The sequence below is a fragment of the Diplodia corticola genome (genome assembly GCF_001883845.1).
Source record: "Diplodia corticola strain CBS 112549 chromosome Unknown scaffold9, whole genome shotgun sequence".
NCBI lineage: Eukaryota > Fungi > Ascomycota > Dothideomycetes > Botryosphaeriales > Botryosphaeriaceae > Diplodia > Diplodia corticola.
This window is the reverse complement of record NW_017971488.1, coordinates 271,164-285,273: the sequence shown is the minus strand read 5'-3', so window position 1 is coordinate 285,273 and position 14,110 is coordinate 271,164. Positions and strand designations below refer to the sequence as shown.

General features: G+C 58.2%; 4 protein-coding genes across 4 annotated transcripts; 2 read left to right on the top strand and 2 right to left on the bottom strand.

Annotated features, from left to right (window-relative positions):
* Positions 1-248: 248 nt before the first annotated feature.
* On the bottom strand, positions 249-1,691 carry BKCO1_900086 (uncharacterized protein; the record flags this gene model as incomplete). Its single annotated transcript, XM_020279913.1, has 1 exon — positions 249-1,691. One exon carries the CDS (start codon positions 1,689-1,691, stop codon positions 249-251), a length of 1,443 nt encoding a protein of 480 aa, XP_020133105.1.
* Positions 1,692-2,641: 950 nt separating this feature from the next.
* BKCO1_900085 (ef hand domain-containing protein) lies at positions 2,642-6,295 on the top strand (the record flags this gene model as incomplete). The annotated part of the gene is made up of 1 exon (XM_020279912.1): positions 2,642-6,295. The coding sequence occupies one exon, from the start codon at positions 2,642-2,644 to the stop codon at positions 6,293-6,295; it is 3,654 nt and encodes a 1,217-aa protein (XP_020133102.1).
* A 914-nt stretch (positions 6,296-7,209) lies between these two features.
* On the bottom strand, positions 7,210-8,763 carry BKCO1_900084 (aspartate aminotransferase; the record flags this gene model as incomplete). Its single annotated transcript, XM_020279911.1, has 3 exons — positions 7,210-7,921; positions 8,012-8,478; positions 8,731-8,763. 3 exons carry the CDS (start codon positions 8,761-8,763, stop codon positions 7,210-7,212), a joined length of 1,212 nt encoding a protein of 403 aa, XP_020133103.1.
* Positions 8,764-9,573: 810 nt separating this feature from the next.
* Positions 9,574-12,955, top strand: BKCO1_900083 (abc transporter; the record flags this gene model as incomplete). Its single annotated transcript, XM_020279910.1, has 3 exons — positions 9,574-10,135; positions 10,183-12,659; positions 12,719-12,955. The coding sequence occupies 3 exons, from the start codon at positions 9,574-9,576 to the stop codon at positions 12,953-12,955; spliced, it is 3,276 nt and encodes a 1,091-aa protein (XP_020133108.1).
* Positions 12,956-14,110: the final 1,155 nt, after the last annotated feature.

Below are 14,110 nucleotides of genomic sequence, written 5' to 3'. Positions count from 1 at the left end.
AGAACACGAGACTATTCAATTCAATTCACCAGACTTTCTCGACATGTTCTTGTGTGTGGGGTATGTAAAAAACGTGCAGCGACATCAACAACGGCAGGCACAATGGACGGCTCAAGCAGCAAGGCGTCAGTCGTAGTGGCAGTACCTAGGGCCGAGGCTGGTCCGTACGGTTGCCGATAAGAGGGTCCAACTGGGAGTGGGGAGACATATGTAATTACCATTCGGGCACGGCATTGTAATCCTTTCCTTCACTGCTCCTCATTTCCCACACCAACCACCATGACTCTATGCGCGAAGGGGTTTATATCCGGGTTCATCAGTTCCCCGATGGTGGAGAAGCAGACGGCCGCGGGATCGCCACTGGAGCTCAAGTTATGGTTCCAATACTCATTCCCGACGTAGGAATTGCCATCCCAAGCCCAAGTGACAACCAGCAGCTTCCCCTCATCCCCGCCGACCAGCTTCCTGCACGGATCCTCCTGCGTGAACCGCACCGCGATCCCCTTCGCGCCCGCCGCCTCCGCGACCGCCTCCTCCGTCTCGCGCGGCACGCCGTCGATCCAGCCAAACTCGACGACCGACACGCGCTCGAGCTCCAGCGCCGCCAGGCTCTCTGCAAACGCCTCGACGTACCACCCGTTCTGCGCTGCGTGCTTGCGCCACACGCCGAGCCCCAGCCCGACGACGTGCACGACCGCGTCCCGGCCCGCGGCCCGCGCCCGCGCGTCCGCCTCCAGCAGCAGCACGTCGAACGACACGCGCAGCCGCGCCTTGTACATGTGCTCGTCGAAGTCGCCGAACCGGTAGCGCGCCGCCGCGTCCGGGCGCGCGTCGACGTCGTCGACGCCGGGAAGCAGCCACTGCTGGATCATGCGGCGCACCTCCGGGTCCATGCGGCCGCCGACGGAGCGCTGGCCGGCCGGCGGCGGGCGGCAGATGATGGCCGAGTCGTGCTGGGCGGCGCGGTCGAAGCGGGGGCCCACGACGCCGACCATGACGCCGCGGGGCTCGTGGGCGACGCCGGCGTCGGCCGGGACGCCGTGGTTGAAGCGGTTGCCGCTGTTGATGAAGAAGGTGGGGCCGGAGGCGGCGAGCAGCGAGGACAGCATGATCTCGTCGTAGGAGAGGTAGGCGTCGAGGGTGAGGTGGCGGTTGAGGAGCTGGGCGGGCGTGCCGACGCGGTCCCACTCGGCGTGCTTCGCGCCGATCCAGCGGTTGTCGCGCAGGCGGGTGAGGTCGCTGCTCTGCAGGAAGCAGAGCGGCCGCTTCTCGATCATGCGCGTGGCCAGCCGCGGCCAGGTCATGGTGCTGTAGAGGGCCTGCTCGTGGTCGGAGCCGTTGGCGCGCTTGTGCTGCAGGAAGGCGTCCAGGAGGAGCGGCATGCGCGGGTGCAGGACGACGCGGGTGTGAAGGGCGTCCTGCTCGATTTGCGCGGGGGGGAAGTTCTCAATGCGGTTGGTCGAGAGTGGGAAGTCGCCTTTGAACTTGGACGGCGTGAGAAAGTCCAGGGGTGCTGGTAGCTCACCGGCTGGAGGAGGGCGCGGTGGGAGCTTCAGCGTCTTCGGATCTGGTGTGAGCACATGGGTGGATTGATGGCTGTAGGCTGCCGCCTGCAATGGATTGAGAGACGCCAATGATGGACCGCTGGGGAAGCTGGTCTGGGGCCCTGTTCCTCTGGAAGAGCGCGGCATGGTTGGGTTCAGAGAGCGCTGTAGTAAGGGAAGTCTTGGAAAGCGCCGGTTGGTATACCGATTCAATCGGTAAAGGATTGGCGTCTGTAAGCGCATCAATGATGCCTCCTATCTTTGTGAGAGGGAGGCAGGTATTTTGTATGGACCGGAAGGGAAGACACTGTCTCGGAGCAGAACCAACTGCTAATAAACAGGGTTTTTTGATGGATTTGACTCACACATCACTGGCGTAGTTGCCTTGAGGGCTGCCTGAGCTCAGCCTTGCTACCTAGTGGGCTGCGCACCGCGCTAAACCAGGTTGAGAAATGCTAAGAGGAGCTGTGGGATTTGAACGTTGACATGGGAAAGAATGACTTACAGAAACAACGTGGAGGTCTTCAGATTCATGATTTTAGTTTTGTACAGGGCGGGAGACATTGCCGTCCGCTGACGTTGGCTACCGGCAGACCACATTAATTCGGAATGATTCCGGTGTTCGCACCTAGCAGACACCATATTCCGTAATCGCGGTAGCTAATTAGTCCTTGGTCTCTCAAGCAAGAGGGCCGGCATCAGGCACGTCTGCAAACATGATTGGCGACACGGGAGAGATGCAGTCGCATGGACTTGCCTTAAGGGCTGACGGCCGTTTTAACCAGGCGGCATGGACCGTCTTGTCGGCAACCGTAGTCCGGGGCCGGATGGGGCCGTGCGGGCAGAGGGTTGAGAGAGGAAAGTCAGCTGTGCGCCTGCCTGCAACCTGATGGCCGCCGAGCTGCATGACACACCATCGCCCTTCCCCTCGTCCCAGTCCAGCTTCGTCGAACCCGGCTCCGGCCTGCGCGTGTCTGTAATTATGCTGCTTGCCAGCTGACTCCCCACACCTCGAGCGACGCGCTCACGACGCCATCCAACTTCCGCCGCAGCTGCTCCGACCGCCGTAGCTGCGGCTTTCCCCACGCCCAGCCCGCATGGCTTCAACCACCTCCGCCTTGTCGCGATACCGCCCCGTCGTGCTGGCCCTCGCCGGAGCTGCCGCCGCCTTCTCCGCCTACCTCGTCTGGTCCACCCTCACCGCCGAGCCCGCCCAGGGCCTCCAACGCAGCAACGCCGTCCATCGTCGCCGCAATCCGCGACGCCGCACCCGCTCCCACCACGACGATGCCGACGCCGATGCCCGCACCGACGCTACCGATTCCGCACCCCCCTACGGCGTCTTCGTCGTTGAGGACGCCGACAACCATGGGCATCGCCACCGCTTCCCGCTCTTCCCGGGAAGGCTGCCTGACGTTGATTGGTTCCGACGCGTCTGCCACCATGAGCAGTGGATGGCCGAGGAGCTGGCTGAAGAGGCCCAGCGCCAGTTCCTGGACAATTATCTGGAGCGCGAATTCGATGCCTCCAACCACCTCTCGAGGCGCCACGAATCCGATCGTATCTACCGTCGCCTCCTCACCTGGGGTCTCCCACGCGCTCAGATCACGGCTGCCTTCGGAAGACTCTACCGCAGGATCGCTGATACCGCCCAGACCGACGGCACACAGGACCTAGCCATTGCTGCCAATGACGATGAGACCGAGGCCGCCTCATGGCACGAGGCTGAGTCGCAAGGTGGCGCCATGGCAGTCAACGACCAGAACGGCGACGGCCACGCTCTCCGGAGGACACTGTACTACATTGCCGAAGATCAGGCGCGACAGAAGGGCATTGTCCATCGCGGAATCACTTGCGATGGCTGCAGCACCACGCCCATTCGGGGCATCCGTTGGCGCTGCACCAACTGTATAGACTACGACCTGTGCTCCGATTGCGAAGCTACCAACATCCATCCCAAGACACACATGTTCCAGAAGGTCAAGGTCCCTGCCAGGTACCTGGGATACACTCGCAATCCCATGCCAGTGTATTTCCCAGGCAATCCAGGCTATATGCCGTCCATTGTGCCCAACGCCGTGAGGAAAAGCCTGGAGGAACAGACGCAGTACGAGCCCGAAGAGATCGATGGCCTTTGGGAGCAATTCACCTGTCTTGCCAACGTCCAATGGGACGAGGATCCGGAAAAACTGGGCGCAGCCATCGATAGGCGCGCTTTTGACAAATCTTTCGTGCCCAGGTATACTGCAAACATCCCCGCTCCCAATCTTGTCTACGACCGTGTTTTTGCCTTCTTCGACAGCAACGGGGACGGCTTGATTGGTTTCAAGGAATTCGTCCTCGGCATGAACTTCATCCGCATGAGTCCACACAGCCGCGCGAAACTACACAAGATCTTTGAATGCTACGACATCGACGGCGACGGCTATGTGACCAGAAAGGATTTCCTGCGCATCTTCCGCGCGTATTACAACATCCTCCGTGAGAAAACCAGGGACATGCTGATGGTTGCTGAAGAGCATCTCAGTGTAGCTGGCGCTATGGACACAATCGAGTCGAGCCAGCCTTTGAGCTCTGCTTTCCTTGGCGGACCAAACTTCAACAGGCAGAGACCCAATGCAGCGCTACAAAAAACGTTTGATCGCTTCGGAGATCCCCAATCCGAGGATGACGAGGTTGTACGGGAGGATAGTCGCGACATCGAAGACCGTTCACAGCTCATCGCAGACTCTGGAGAACTTCGCCTGGGCACCGCTCGTAGACCCGCGGCTGCACTCATCGGACACGCTCGCCATGAAGCTGTCGCGGATCGATGGAGACGGAGAGAGTTCTATGTCGATGAAGAGGAAGGTCTCACTGCGCCAGACAGGTCGGAATACGACCACGCGGATGACTCCGACGACTTGTCCGCAGCTATTGGCGGCCAAGCCGATGCACCCACTGACGTCTATGTCCGACCCTCACATTCCCGTTCATCCTCGCGTGTCCGCTTTGCCGACGATCTTGAGTCTGATGCTCGTTCTGATATCTCTGCATCCTCGCGGCCCGTAGGAGAGCGGTGGGGCGGTTACCAAATTCCAGAGGCCGAAGAGGACCTTGGAAAGGATATTCTCTATCAGGTCACCCAACAGGGCTGCAACGAAATGCTCGATCCCATCTTCAAGCGGAAAGAGGACATTGCTATGGAAGTGCAAGCAACCAAGTCCGAGCGCCAGATGTGGCGCCAGAAGATCAGTGCCTTCATCAAGGACATGGAGGAGAAAACCGGCGCAGACTTCAAGAACGACCCGCTCGTCAGATCTCCCGAGGCCGAAGAGCTCATGAGAGTCTCCCTTCAATTTGTTGCATTGGTTACCGGCCGGAGCTGGAAGACGTACCAAACCCTGAAGAACAAGGGTTTCATTCCCAATGAAGACATTGACGCTCTCGACGGTTTCGTGGAGGAGGTCTTTCAACCTTTCGAACGGGATCTACGACAAGCAGAAAATAACGGCATTTCTAACGAAGCATACAAGAGTTTCATTTCCTCCGCTAGGTCCCTGATCGCAAAGGCTGCAAGGCGTATTTCGGAGACGAAGAATGAATCGGGAACAGCGACAGATACCCAGAAACGAGAGGCGAGGCTCGAAGTGGACTTGGTCGACATGCAATTGGACGAGCTATTTGAGAGGTCGAATCTATTGGAGGGCGATCGCGAGAGGGCAAGGCGGTCGGAAGAGCCAGGTAGGGAAGTTGGAGGGGATGCAAACAACACCAACGGGGGCGACGGTAACGAGGACCCTGAAGTAAGGTGGCTTGAGCTTGTGATGCGCCCCTCTGACGCCAGGACATCGGGGCAGAGAAGAGAGCAGCCTAGCGCACGCAGTCAAAGAGCAGCATCGCCGCCTAGGGATATAACTATGCCACAATTCCGCCCAAACAGCATCCCGAGCAACCCTGCGCAAACTGGTTTCCTGCCCATGCCGAACCTCAATCTTCCTACCAATACCACTGCGCCACCGGAGAGGCCGGAGACGCCTGAAATCATTCCTCCAGCTCCTCCAGTAGACCAAGCAGAGCCCCTCAACGACCCTACCATGCCCCAATTCCGGCCCAACAGCGAGCGCGACATTCACCCGCCCAGAGCCTCATCACTGAATCCACCGCCGGCGCCCGTTTCTCAAGGAAACGCAGTCCCAACTAGCCGCCAGGCCTCGCCCGCTCCAGCGCCCAGCCATGCGAACGAACCAACCCTCTTCATCCCAATCTCATCCGAGGCATCCACTTCGGAAAGTGGCTCAGAGGACACGCCCAGCTCCGGAGAATCCACATCGGCCGAGGAAGACGAAGACGAGGACGAGGACGATGACGATGACGACGACGACGACGACGAGGACGATGATGACGAGGACATGGCCGCCGAGATCCGCATGCGGCCCAGCGACATCCGCGACCTGCCCGAGGAGTTTCTGTCGCTCGTCAGCACGGCGATCCGCGAGCAGCGCGTGCGCGACGCCATCAACCACTCATCGGCAGCGGCACGCGTGCCCAACGTGCACTTGCTCAACGCGTACGCGCGTCAAGACGACCACAGCGAGGCGCCCGACGAGCGCCGGATGGCCCGGTTGGCCATGTTGGACGGTGCGGAGAGCGAGATCAAGAAGGTGGGAAGGGGCCGGATCGGGTTCGAGGAGTTTGCGGAGATGATGCAGGGGCCGGCCGGTGGTGCGTTGGCCTTTGTTGAGGGGTGGCTGGAGTTGGGGAGTTTGTGAGCAGGAGAGAGAGAGAGAGAGAGAGAATTTGAAGAAGGGAGGAAAAAGAATGGAAGTGAAAGGAGGGACAAAAGCGATTTTTTTCTCTAATGATGTATGGAAAGAAAACGGTTGATAGCATGGTCGGAAAGGGAAATGCGGACGGTTCCGGGACGGGACGACCCGCATGCATGGCAGATGGAGTTTTCTTTTTTTCTTTTTTATATCGATACTAAAAGAATAGTCAGTGCTACATACATATAGTGCAGCAGCTATCTACTTGTAGAAATGATACCCGACGGATCGGTCGTTTATATATCATTACCAACTTCGAGCTTGTTACGGGTTCTTTTTCTCTCTCTTTTGATTCGAAGACCCTGAACGGCGTTCAACTGCATGCGAGATGTAAGTTAAAAAAAAAAAAGGAATCCGTTTACTCGACGTCAGAGTGCCTAGTAGTATCTAAAATTGTGACGATGTGTCGCTCACACAACAAGGCTGCGCCATCGTCAGTGCAGAACCAAGTGAACCATTCTCGTGCAGGAAAATTGATGAGGTTTTGCACACAACAGGGCACATGGAGAGCGGAGATCCCAAGAGGGAGAAGATAGAAAGCGTCGCTCGACACTTCTTTCTTGAAGATGCTCGGGGTTAAAAGAGTTCGAGCCAAATTAGTTGTGGAAAGCTAGTATTGATTTGAGTCCCTAGAGACCATTAGGTTATCGCATCAACTACCAGCATTCTTGGTCTAAGCATATGGCACCAGTCCGAGTTCCTATGTTGATGATTCAGAATGAAGAGACCGGGTGTATGTACATACATCCAACCCTTTTTTTTTGCTACTGAAATATATACGGTGCTTGATTCTTTCTCAACAACCTCGATCCCTCTACGCATCCACTTTGCCCTTTTTTTTTTCTTTCTTTTTCTTTCCACTACGCCACCAACGGCACATCATCATAATTCTTCTTCATCCACACCCTCACCTTCTCCAACCCCTCCTTCAACACCTCCGTCTCGCAGCAAAACCCAACCCTCACATACCCCGCAAACCTCTCCCCAAAGCTCTCCGGGCCCGGCACAAACAGCACGCCCGTCTCCGCCAACAGCGTCCGGCAAAACTGCCCCGCATCCACCGCCGCGCCGTCGCGATGGAAGCGCAGAAACGCCGTCGTGCCCGCCTTGGGCCGCACCCACTCGACGACGTCGTCGTGCTTGACGACGAAGCGGTCGAGCAGCTCGAGGTTCGCCTTTGCGAGCGAGATGTTGCGCGCGAGCAGCGCGTGCACGGTGGCGGCGCCCAGCGCGCGCGCCGCCACCCGCTGGTCCAGGCTGCTGACGCTGATGGTCGTGTAGTGCCGCGCGGCGGCGAGGCGGGCGACGACGCCCGCGTCCCGCGCCGCGACCCACCCGACGCGGATCCCGGCGAGGCTGTAGGCCTTGGAGAGGGAGCCGGTGGCGATGGTGAGCGGGTAGCCGAGGGAGAGGATCGAGGGCGGGAAGGACTCGTCGACGGGGGAGACGCTGTGGAAGATGGGGCGGTAGACTTCGTCGCTGAGGATGGGGAGGGATTTGGTCTCGGCGTAGTCGATGAGGTTTTGGAGGAGGGACTTGGGGAGGATGGCGCCGGTGGGGTTGTTGGGGTTGCTTTTGGAGGGGGGGTGCGGGGTGTTAGTTTGGTTTCGTGGTTGTTTATATGTTTATATATCGGCTGAGAGAGAGAGGTGAACAACGTACTTGACTACGATGAGTTTGGTGTTTGGCCGCACCAAAGCCTTCAATTCTTCCAGATCCGGTATCCAGTCGTTTTCGGCTTTGGCTTCCCAGAGGTCCACTTCGGCGCCCAAGCTTTTCGGGACCTCGTATAGTTGCTGATACGTTGGATGGTGGACAATGACGTGGTCTCCTGGCCCAATCAGGGCGTAGAAGACCAGGGTGTTGGCCATGATAGCACCCGGAGTTATCAAAATATTATCCTCGGGCAAGGGAGTTGTCGCCCTTGATGAGTAGAGTCTTGAGAGGTTCTTCCGAAGAGCCTCGCTGCCGCGGATTTCGCCATAGGTGAGCTTTTCCGACGTTGTCAGAATACCGGCGGACTTCTCAGCAGGATCCTCAGCAAGCGATTGCAATTGCTCGATGGAGATGGATGCACAACACGTCTCGGCGAGATTGTACTTGGCGGAGTTCTCATGGGCGTCCATCCACTACGCGAATCAGTGCCAGGAATCAAGAGCATCGCAATTGATTCGTAACGGTTTGGAAGAGCAACTACTGTGCCTTCCCCTATACCGCTTCCTCCAGCGCAGCTTGGCTTGTACTTGGCAGCTGGAGACACCGACTGACATGGCTCCACTTGGTCGTACGAACGTGGGCCCAACCGCAACGCGTACACGCATCCAACAACAGAAGAACCGGAACAGCCGGGAGAAAGACGATGAAAAATCTGCAAAACCTACCTCCTCAACTCCAAAGGGCTCCAGGTGCACCATGATGACGGCGGTTGATCGACAGAGCTCGGGAGAACGGGGCAGCGGGCGCTCTGGTTGGAGCAGGCGGGCGATCCAGCGATCACGGGAGGCGAATGTGATTCGCGTTGAGGGAGCAGGGAGAGCTGAGGGAGGAGCTTATAGCGTGTCGTGCGTGTCGTGCAGACGCAGGGCCGCGGGTCAGGGCGAGCGGAGGCAGCTGGGGGCTGACCAGGCGCCGCAGCCGTTGTCGCCGCCGCCCCGGCGCAATGCTGCTGTCCGGCGCGCTGACCGACGATCGCACGTCGCGTGAACCGGCGATCGCGAGGCTCAACAGGGCTCAACAGGGCCTCTCTGACCACCTGATGCCACCATTCCGGCTCTTGGCTGACCCCAGACACATGCAAGCGACACGCGGGCGGCGCCGCGGTTGGTGCGGATGTGCGCGAAGGAAGTCGACACAGGCATCGCGTCAGGCTGGGACGGACGGCGGGTTGGGGGCAGTGCACTCTGGCCGGCGCGCGCTCAGCCGAGGCGCCTGGGCGGCGTTGGCCGTAATGAACCTGCCCTCCCCGCAGAGTCTCCACACCAGCAAGCAGGCACTCACTCGACAGCTTCACCGCCATCAGCCATCTCCCAGTCCCAGCGCCGAGTCATTCTCCGCGCAGCCCGGCATAAACGCCGCGCCAAACCTTTTCGCCGCGCCCAAGTCGCGTCCTCCACTCTTGCCGCCGCCCATATCCCCAGCACCGCGCCACCGCCAGGCAGCTGTATCGCGTCTTGAGAGCTTCGCCGCACCGCGCAGCTTGGGCCACGCCCGCCTCAACATCCACCATGCGCTCGCCCGGATGGGCCACTCACTTGCTGGCCGCCGCCGCCGCCCTTTCCAGCATTGCCGCTGCCCAGCGCACCTTTGGGAACTACACCAGCAACGACATGCTGCAGGACCCCTTCTCCGTCTATGAAGACCGCCCCGACGGCTGCCCGCCGTGCTTCAACTGCAACCTCGAGCAGTTCCCGTGCCATCAATTCGCCGGCTGCAGCAAGGCCAACGGCCGCTGCGTGTGTCCGCCCGGCTTCGGCGGCGACGACTGCTCTGATCCCGTCTGCGGCTCGCTCGCTGATGGCAGAGACAGGGCGCCCCGTCAGGGCGCACAGTGCGACTGCAGAGAGGGCTGGGAAGGCATCAATTGCAACGTCTGCTCCACCAACCAGGCATGCAACGCCCTGATGCCCGAGGGTGTCGATGGTGTCTGCTACCGCGAGGGTCTTGTCGTCAAGGAGAACTACCAGATGTGCGACATCACGAACCGCAAGATCCTGGACCAGCTCAAGGACCAGAAGCCGCAGGCTACCTTCGCCTGCAACGCAGAGACCGAGGAGTGTAACTTCCAATGTATGTTCTCCCGCCTCTGCTTTCGGATCGCCACTGACAGCCTACAGTCTGGGTCGACCAGAAGGAGTCCTTCTACTGCTCCCTCGATACCTGCGGCTTCACCGTCAACCAAGAGTCGAACCGGAACACTACCAAATACCGCTGTGAGAATGTCAAGTGCTCGTGCATTCCGGGGAGGATGCTCTGCGGAGAGGAAGGCTCTATCGACATCGGCGAGTTCTTGGACGAGTCCATCAAGGGCCCGGCAACCTTCAAGACCGTCTCGACCGATGGTGGCAGCAGCGAGGATGGCAGTCTGTTCTCCGAGCCGGCCATGAACGATTTGATCGCGAGCGTCTTCGGCGACGAGAGCATTACCCTGCGCTGCCACTCCGGCGAGTGCCTGCACGAGACCGAGATCCCTGGTTATGAGCGCCCGGTCAAGGCGATCAACACTCCCTTGATCGCTGGCGTGATTGCAGGATGCGCTCTGTTCCTTGTGGCCGTCATCCTCCTTGTGTGGATTCTCTCCAGGAGAAGCGCTGCCCAAGGCTGGGGCCCGATTCATCTGACCGACGATGAAGACGACGAGGCCATGAAGCTCATTGCGGACCACAAGCCTGCTGCGCTCCACTTCGAAAACGTGTCGTACCAACTCAATGGGAAGCAGATCCTCGCGAACATCCAGGGTGCCGTCCGTCCCGGAGAACTCATGGCCATTATGGGTGCTTCTGGTGCCGGAAAGACTACTTTCTTGGATATTCTGGCCCGGAAGAACAAGCGCGGCACTATTTACGGCGACATCTACGTCAATGGTGAAAAAATCCCGAACGATGATTTCAGGAGCGTCATTGGATTCGTTGATCAGGAGGATGCTCTCCTGCCCACTCTAACGGTTCATGAGACGATTATGGACTCTGCCCTCCTCCGCCTGCCAAAGGAAATGAGCCGTGCTGCCAAGGAACAGAGGGTAGAGGATGTCGAAAGGCAGCTTGGAATCTACTCGATCCGCCACCAGATGATCGGATCGGAGGAAGGAAGCGGCCGTGGCATCTCGGGTGGTGAAAAGCGCCGTGTTGGAATCGCCTGCGAGCTGGTTACCAGCCCCAGTATTCTATTCCTTGATGAGCCTACCAGCGGCCTGGACGCCTACAATGCCTTTAACGTGGTCGAATGCCTGGTCCACCTAGTCAAGACATACAACAGGACTGTGGTCTTCACAATCCACCAGCCGAGATCCAATATCGTCGCCCTTTTCGATCAGCTCATCTTGCTTGCCAAAGGAAGGACTGTGTATTCCGGACCTTTCGCGAACTGCCAAGCCTATTTTGATAACGTCGGGTATACCTGTCCCCCTGGCTTCAACATCGCCGATTTCCTCGTCGATCTCACGATGCATGCTTCTACACCTCGGGTTCCCATCGATGAGAACAGCTCTCTATTTGCACCCCGCGATGATTTCCCGACTAGGGCTAGCAGCGCAATTGGCGTGAAATCAATCCCGAGCGTTTCCAACATGAGCATCGATCAAGAGCAAGGTAGCGAGTCAACGAGCACCCGGCCCAAGAACAAGAGGAGGGCTTCGATCAGACAGCAGCAAGAACGCCAGCTCTTCACCCGCAAGAAGAGCGGCTATGAGCAGCCTCCGACGCCCAAGACCGACGACGAGTCGATTGCTGAGACCGAGAGAGACAATATTCGGCTGCACCGACAGCAGGGGGCTCCCCCGCCGCAGATCTTGGAAGACCCTGACCAAATTCCCCCGGCTGCTGAGGGAAGCACAGGCACCGATCTCGACACCCTTGTTTCCACCTACACGCGCTCGGACGTTGCCGAAGCCCTTCACGAGGACATCTACACGGTCATCATGGGATCCCACAGTGCGAATGGACACAATGACTCCAGCTCCTCCAATGGCAGTTACAAGGTCAAGGGCTACCGCAAGGTTGGCGTGTTTAGCCAGTTCGTGATCTTGTCCAAGCGAACCTGGCGTAATCTTTACCGCAACCCGTTGCTCATGTTGACCCACTACGCCATCGCGATCGTTCTTGCTGTCCTGATCGGCTACCTCTTCTACGGTCTGACGGACGACATCAAGGGTTTCCAGAACCGTTTGGGTCTGTTCTTTTTCTTGCTCGCCCTCTTCGGCTTCAGCACGCTTACGTCGCTTACCGTCTTCGCTCCCGAACGCCTGATCTTCATGCGCGAACGAGCCAAAGGTTACTATAAGCCTATTGCTTATTTCGCTGCCAAGGTGCTGTTCGACATCATCCCACTGCGTTTGTTGCCGCCAATCATCATGGGCGCAATCGTGTACCCCATGACTGGACTCATTCCAGCCGCAGCCGAGTTCTGGAAGTTCATGCTGTTCTTGACCTTGTTCAATCTGGCTGCGGCGAACATCTGCCTCTTCATCGGTGTCATCGTAAGGAACCAGGGTGTGGCGAATCTCGTTGCTACGCTGGTAATGCTCTTCTCGCTGCTGTTTGGAGGGTTCCTTCTCAACCACGAGACCATTCCCAAGTCTGCTTTGTGGCTGCAGTCCGTAAGTCTATCATCTCGATACGTTTTGCGCCAGTTGCAAGTTGCTAACCAATGCTGCAGTTGTCTATCTTCCACTATGGCTTCGAGGGTCTGATTGTCAACGAGGTCAAGTACCTCTCCCTTGTGGACCACAAGTACGGCCTCGACATCGAAGTGCCGGGCTCTGCTATCCTCAGCAGCTTCGGTTTCAACGTGCTCGCGCTGTGGCAGGATGCCGTCGGACTCGCTGTTTTCTGCGGCGTCTTCATTGTTCTCGCGTACGCTAGCATGCACTTGCTGCTTGTGGAGACTAGATGAGCAGGGCATGTTTCGGCCTTTGCTCGAAAGAGTGTGTATATCATAGATGGCTGGGCCTGCCAATGCAACTCTGCGCCCTCTGGCGCATTGTTGGACTAGAGGTGGCCACCGCATGGGCAGTCAGGGATGCGCTGTCCAGTTGTACAGAAGATAGAGTATTATTGATTGGTCTCGACGACTTGTCCGGGGGAATTAAGATGAGGCTTGCGATCAGCGGCACCACGTGGTCGGCATGGGTAACTGTATCAATACGGGCGTTGACTTTTGTTTCTTGGGCTTGCTCACAGGAGCGTCTCATCATGTCAATGGATTGTATCATTCATTTTGTGTTGCAATTTGCGCCGATTCAGGCTTTCCTTCCGACAGCTTTCGTGAGTGGACGAGCCATGGTGGGTCAGAAGTGATCCTGATTGGCACATGTAGCACTTGCTTTTTTCTCGTTCGGTGCGACAGGCTGGGACTCCATTAGGAAGGTTTGAAACATTTTATTTCAACGTCAACTGGACACGTCATCTAGGCGAGATCAACGGGGCCACACGAGTTCTTCGCTCGAACCTAGCCAGCTCAATAGCGAAAGACACACGACTAGCAAGCTCTGGCCTTGTTCTTCCTAGCGCGCCATTGGGTTGGGGAGACGGAAGGGCTGAAATGAGACAGTCCTACATTGAGCCTAGACAAACGACGAGCGAACGCACAGCCCCTCCACCCGCCTTCGCCATTGGCGACATTCCTTTCATTGCAGTGGCGCGTTCGCAATAACGCTGAACAGCCGTGGTCCCCACGACGGCGGTCGCGGCGGCTGCTGCCGCAATGCAAATCATTCGTAACCTTAACTCTCATTTCCCCTCCAGCGCACCGGGTCTCTGGTGAGGAACTCCGCTTTGGGGAAAGTCACCCCGGGCGATGCGTGCGTTTGAAGGAAGGCAGAAGGGCGGCCAGCGTTCCCATTCGACGCTGGAAAGCGTACAAAGGACGTTCGCGCTGGAAGAATTGGGTGCGGTTCGGGAAATGGGGCGTTGTGCCTGCGCTGGCGCATGGCGATCTCAGCATTTCCGTTTCTCTTCCCTGGTTGGGGCGGGCATGTGATGATTGACGAGGGGGACCAGCCGGTTTACCAGAATGCTCCTGCAATAATCAATATAGGGGCGGAGCCCG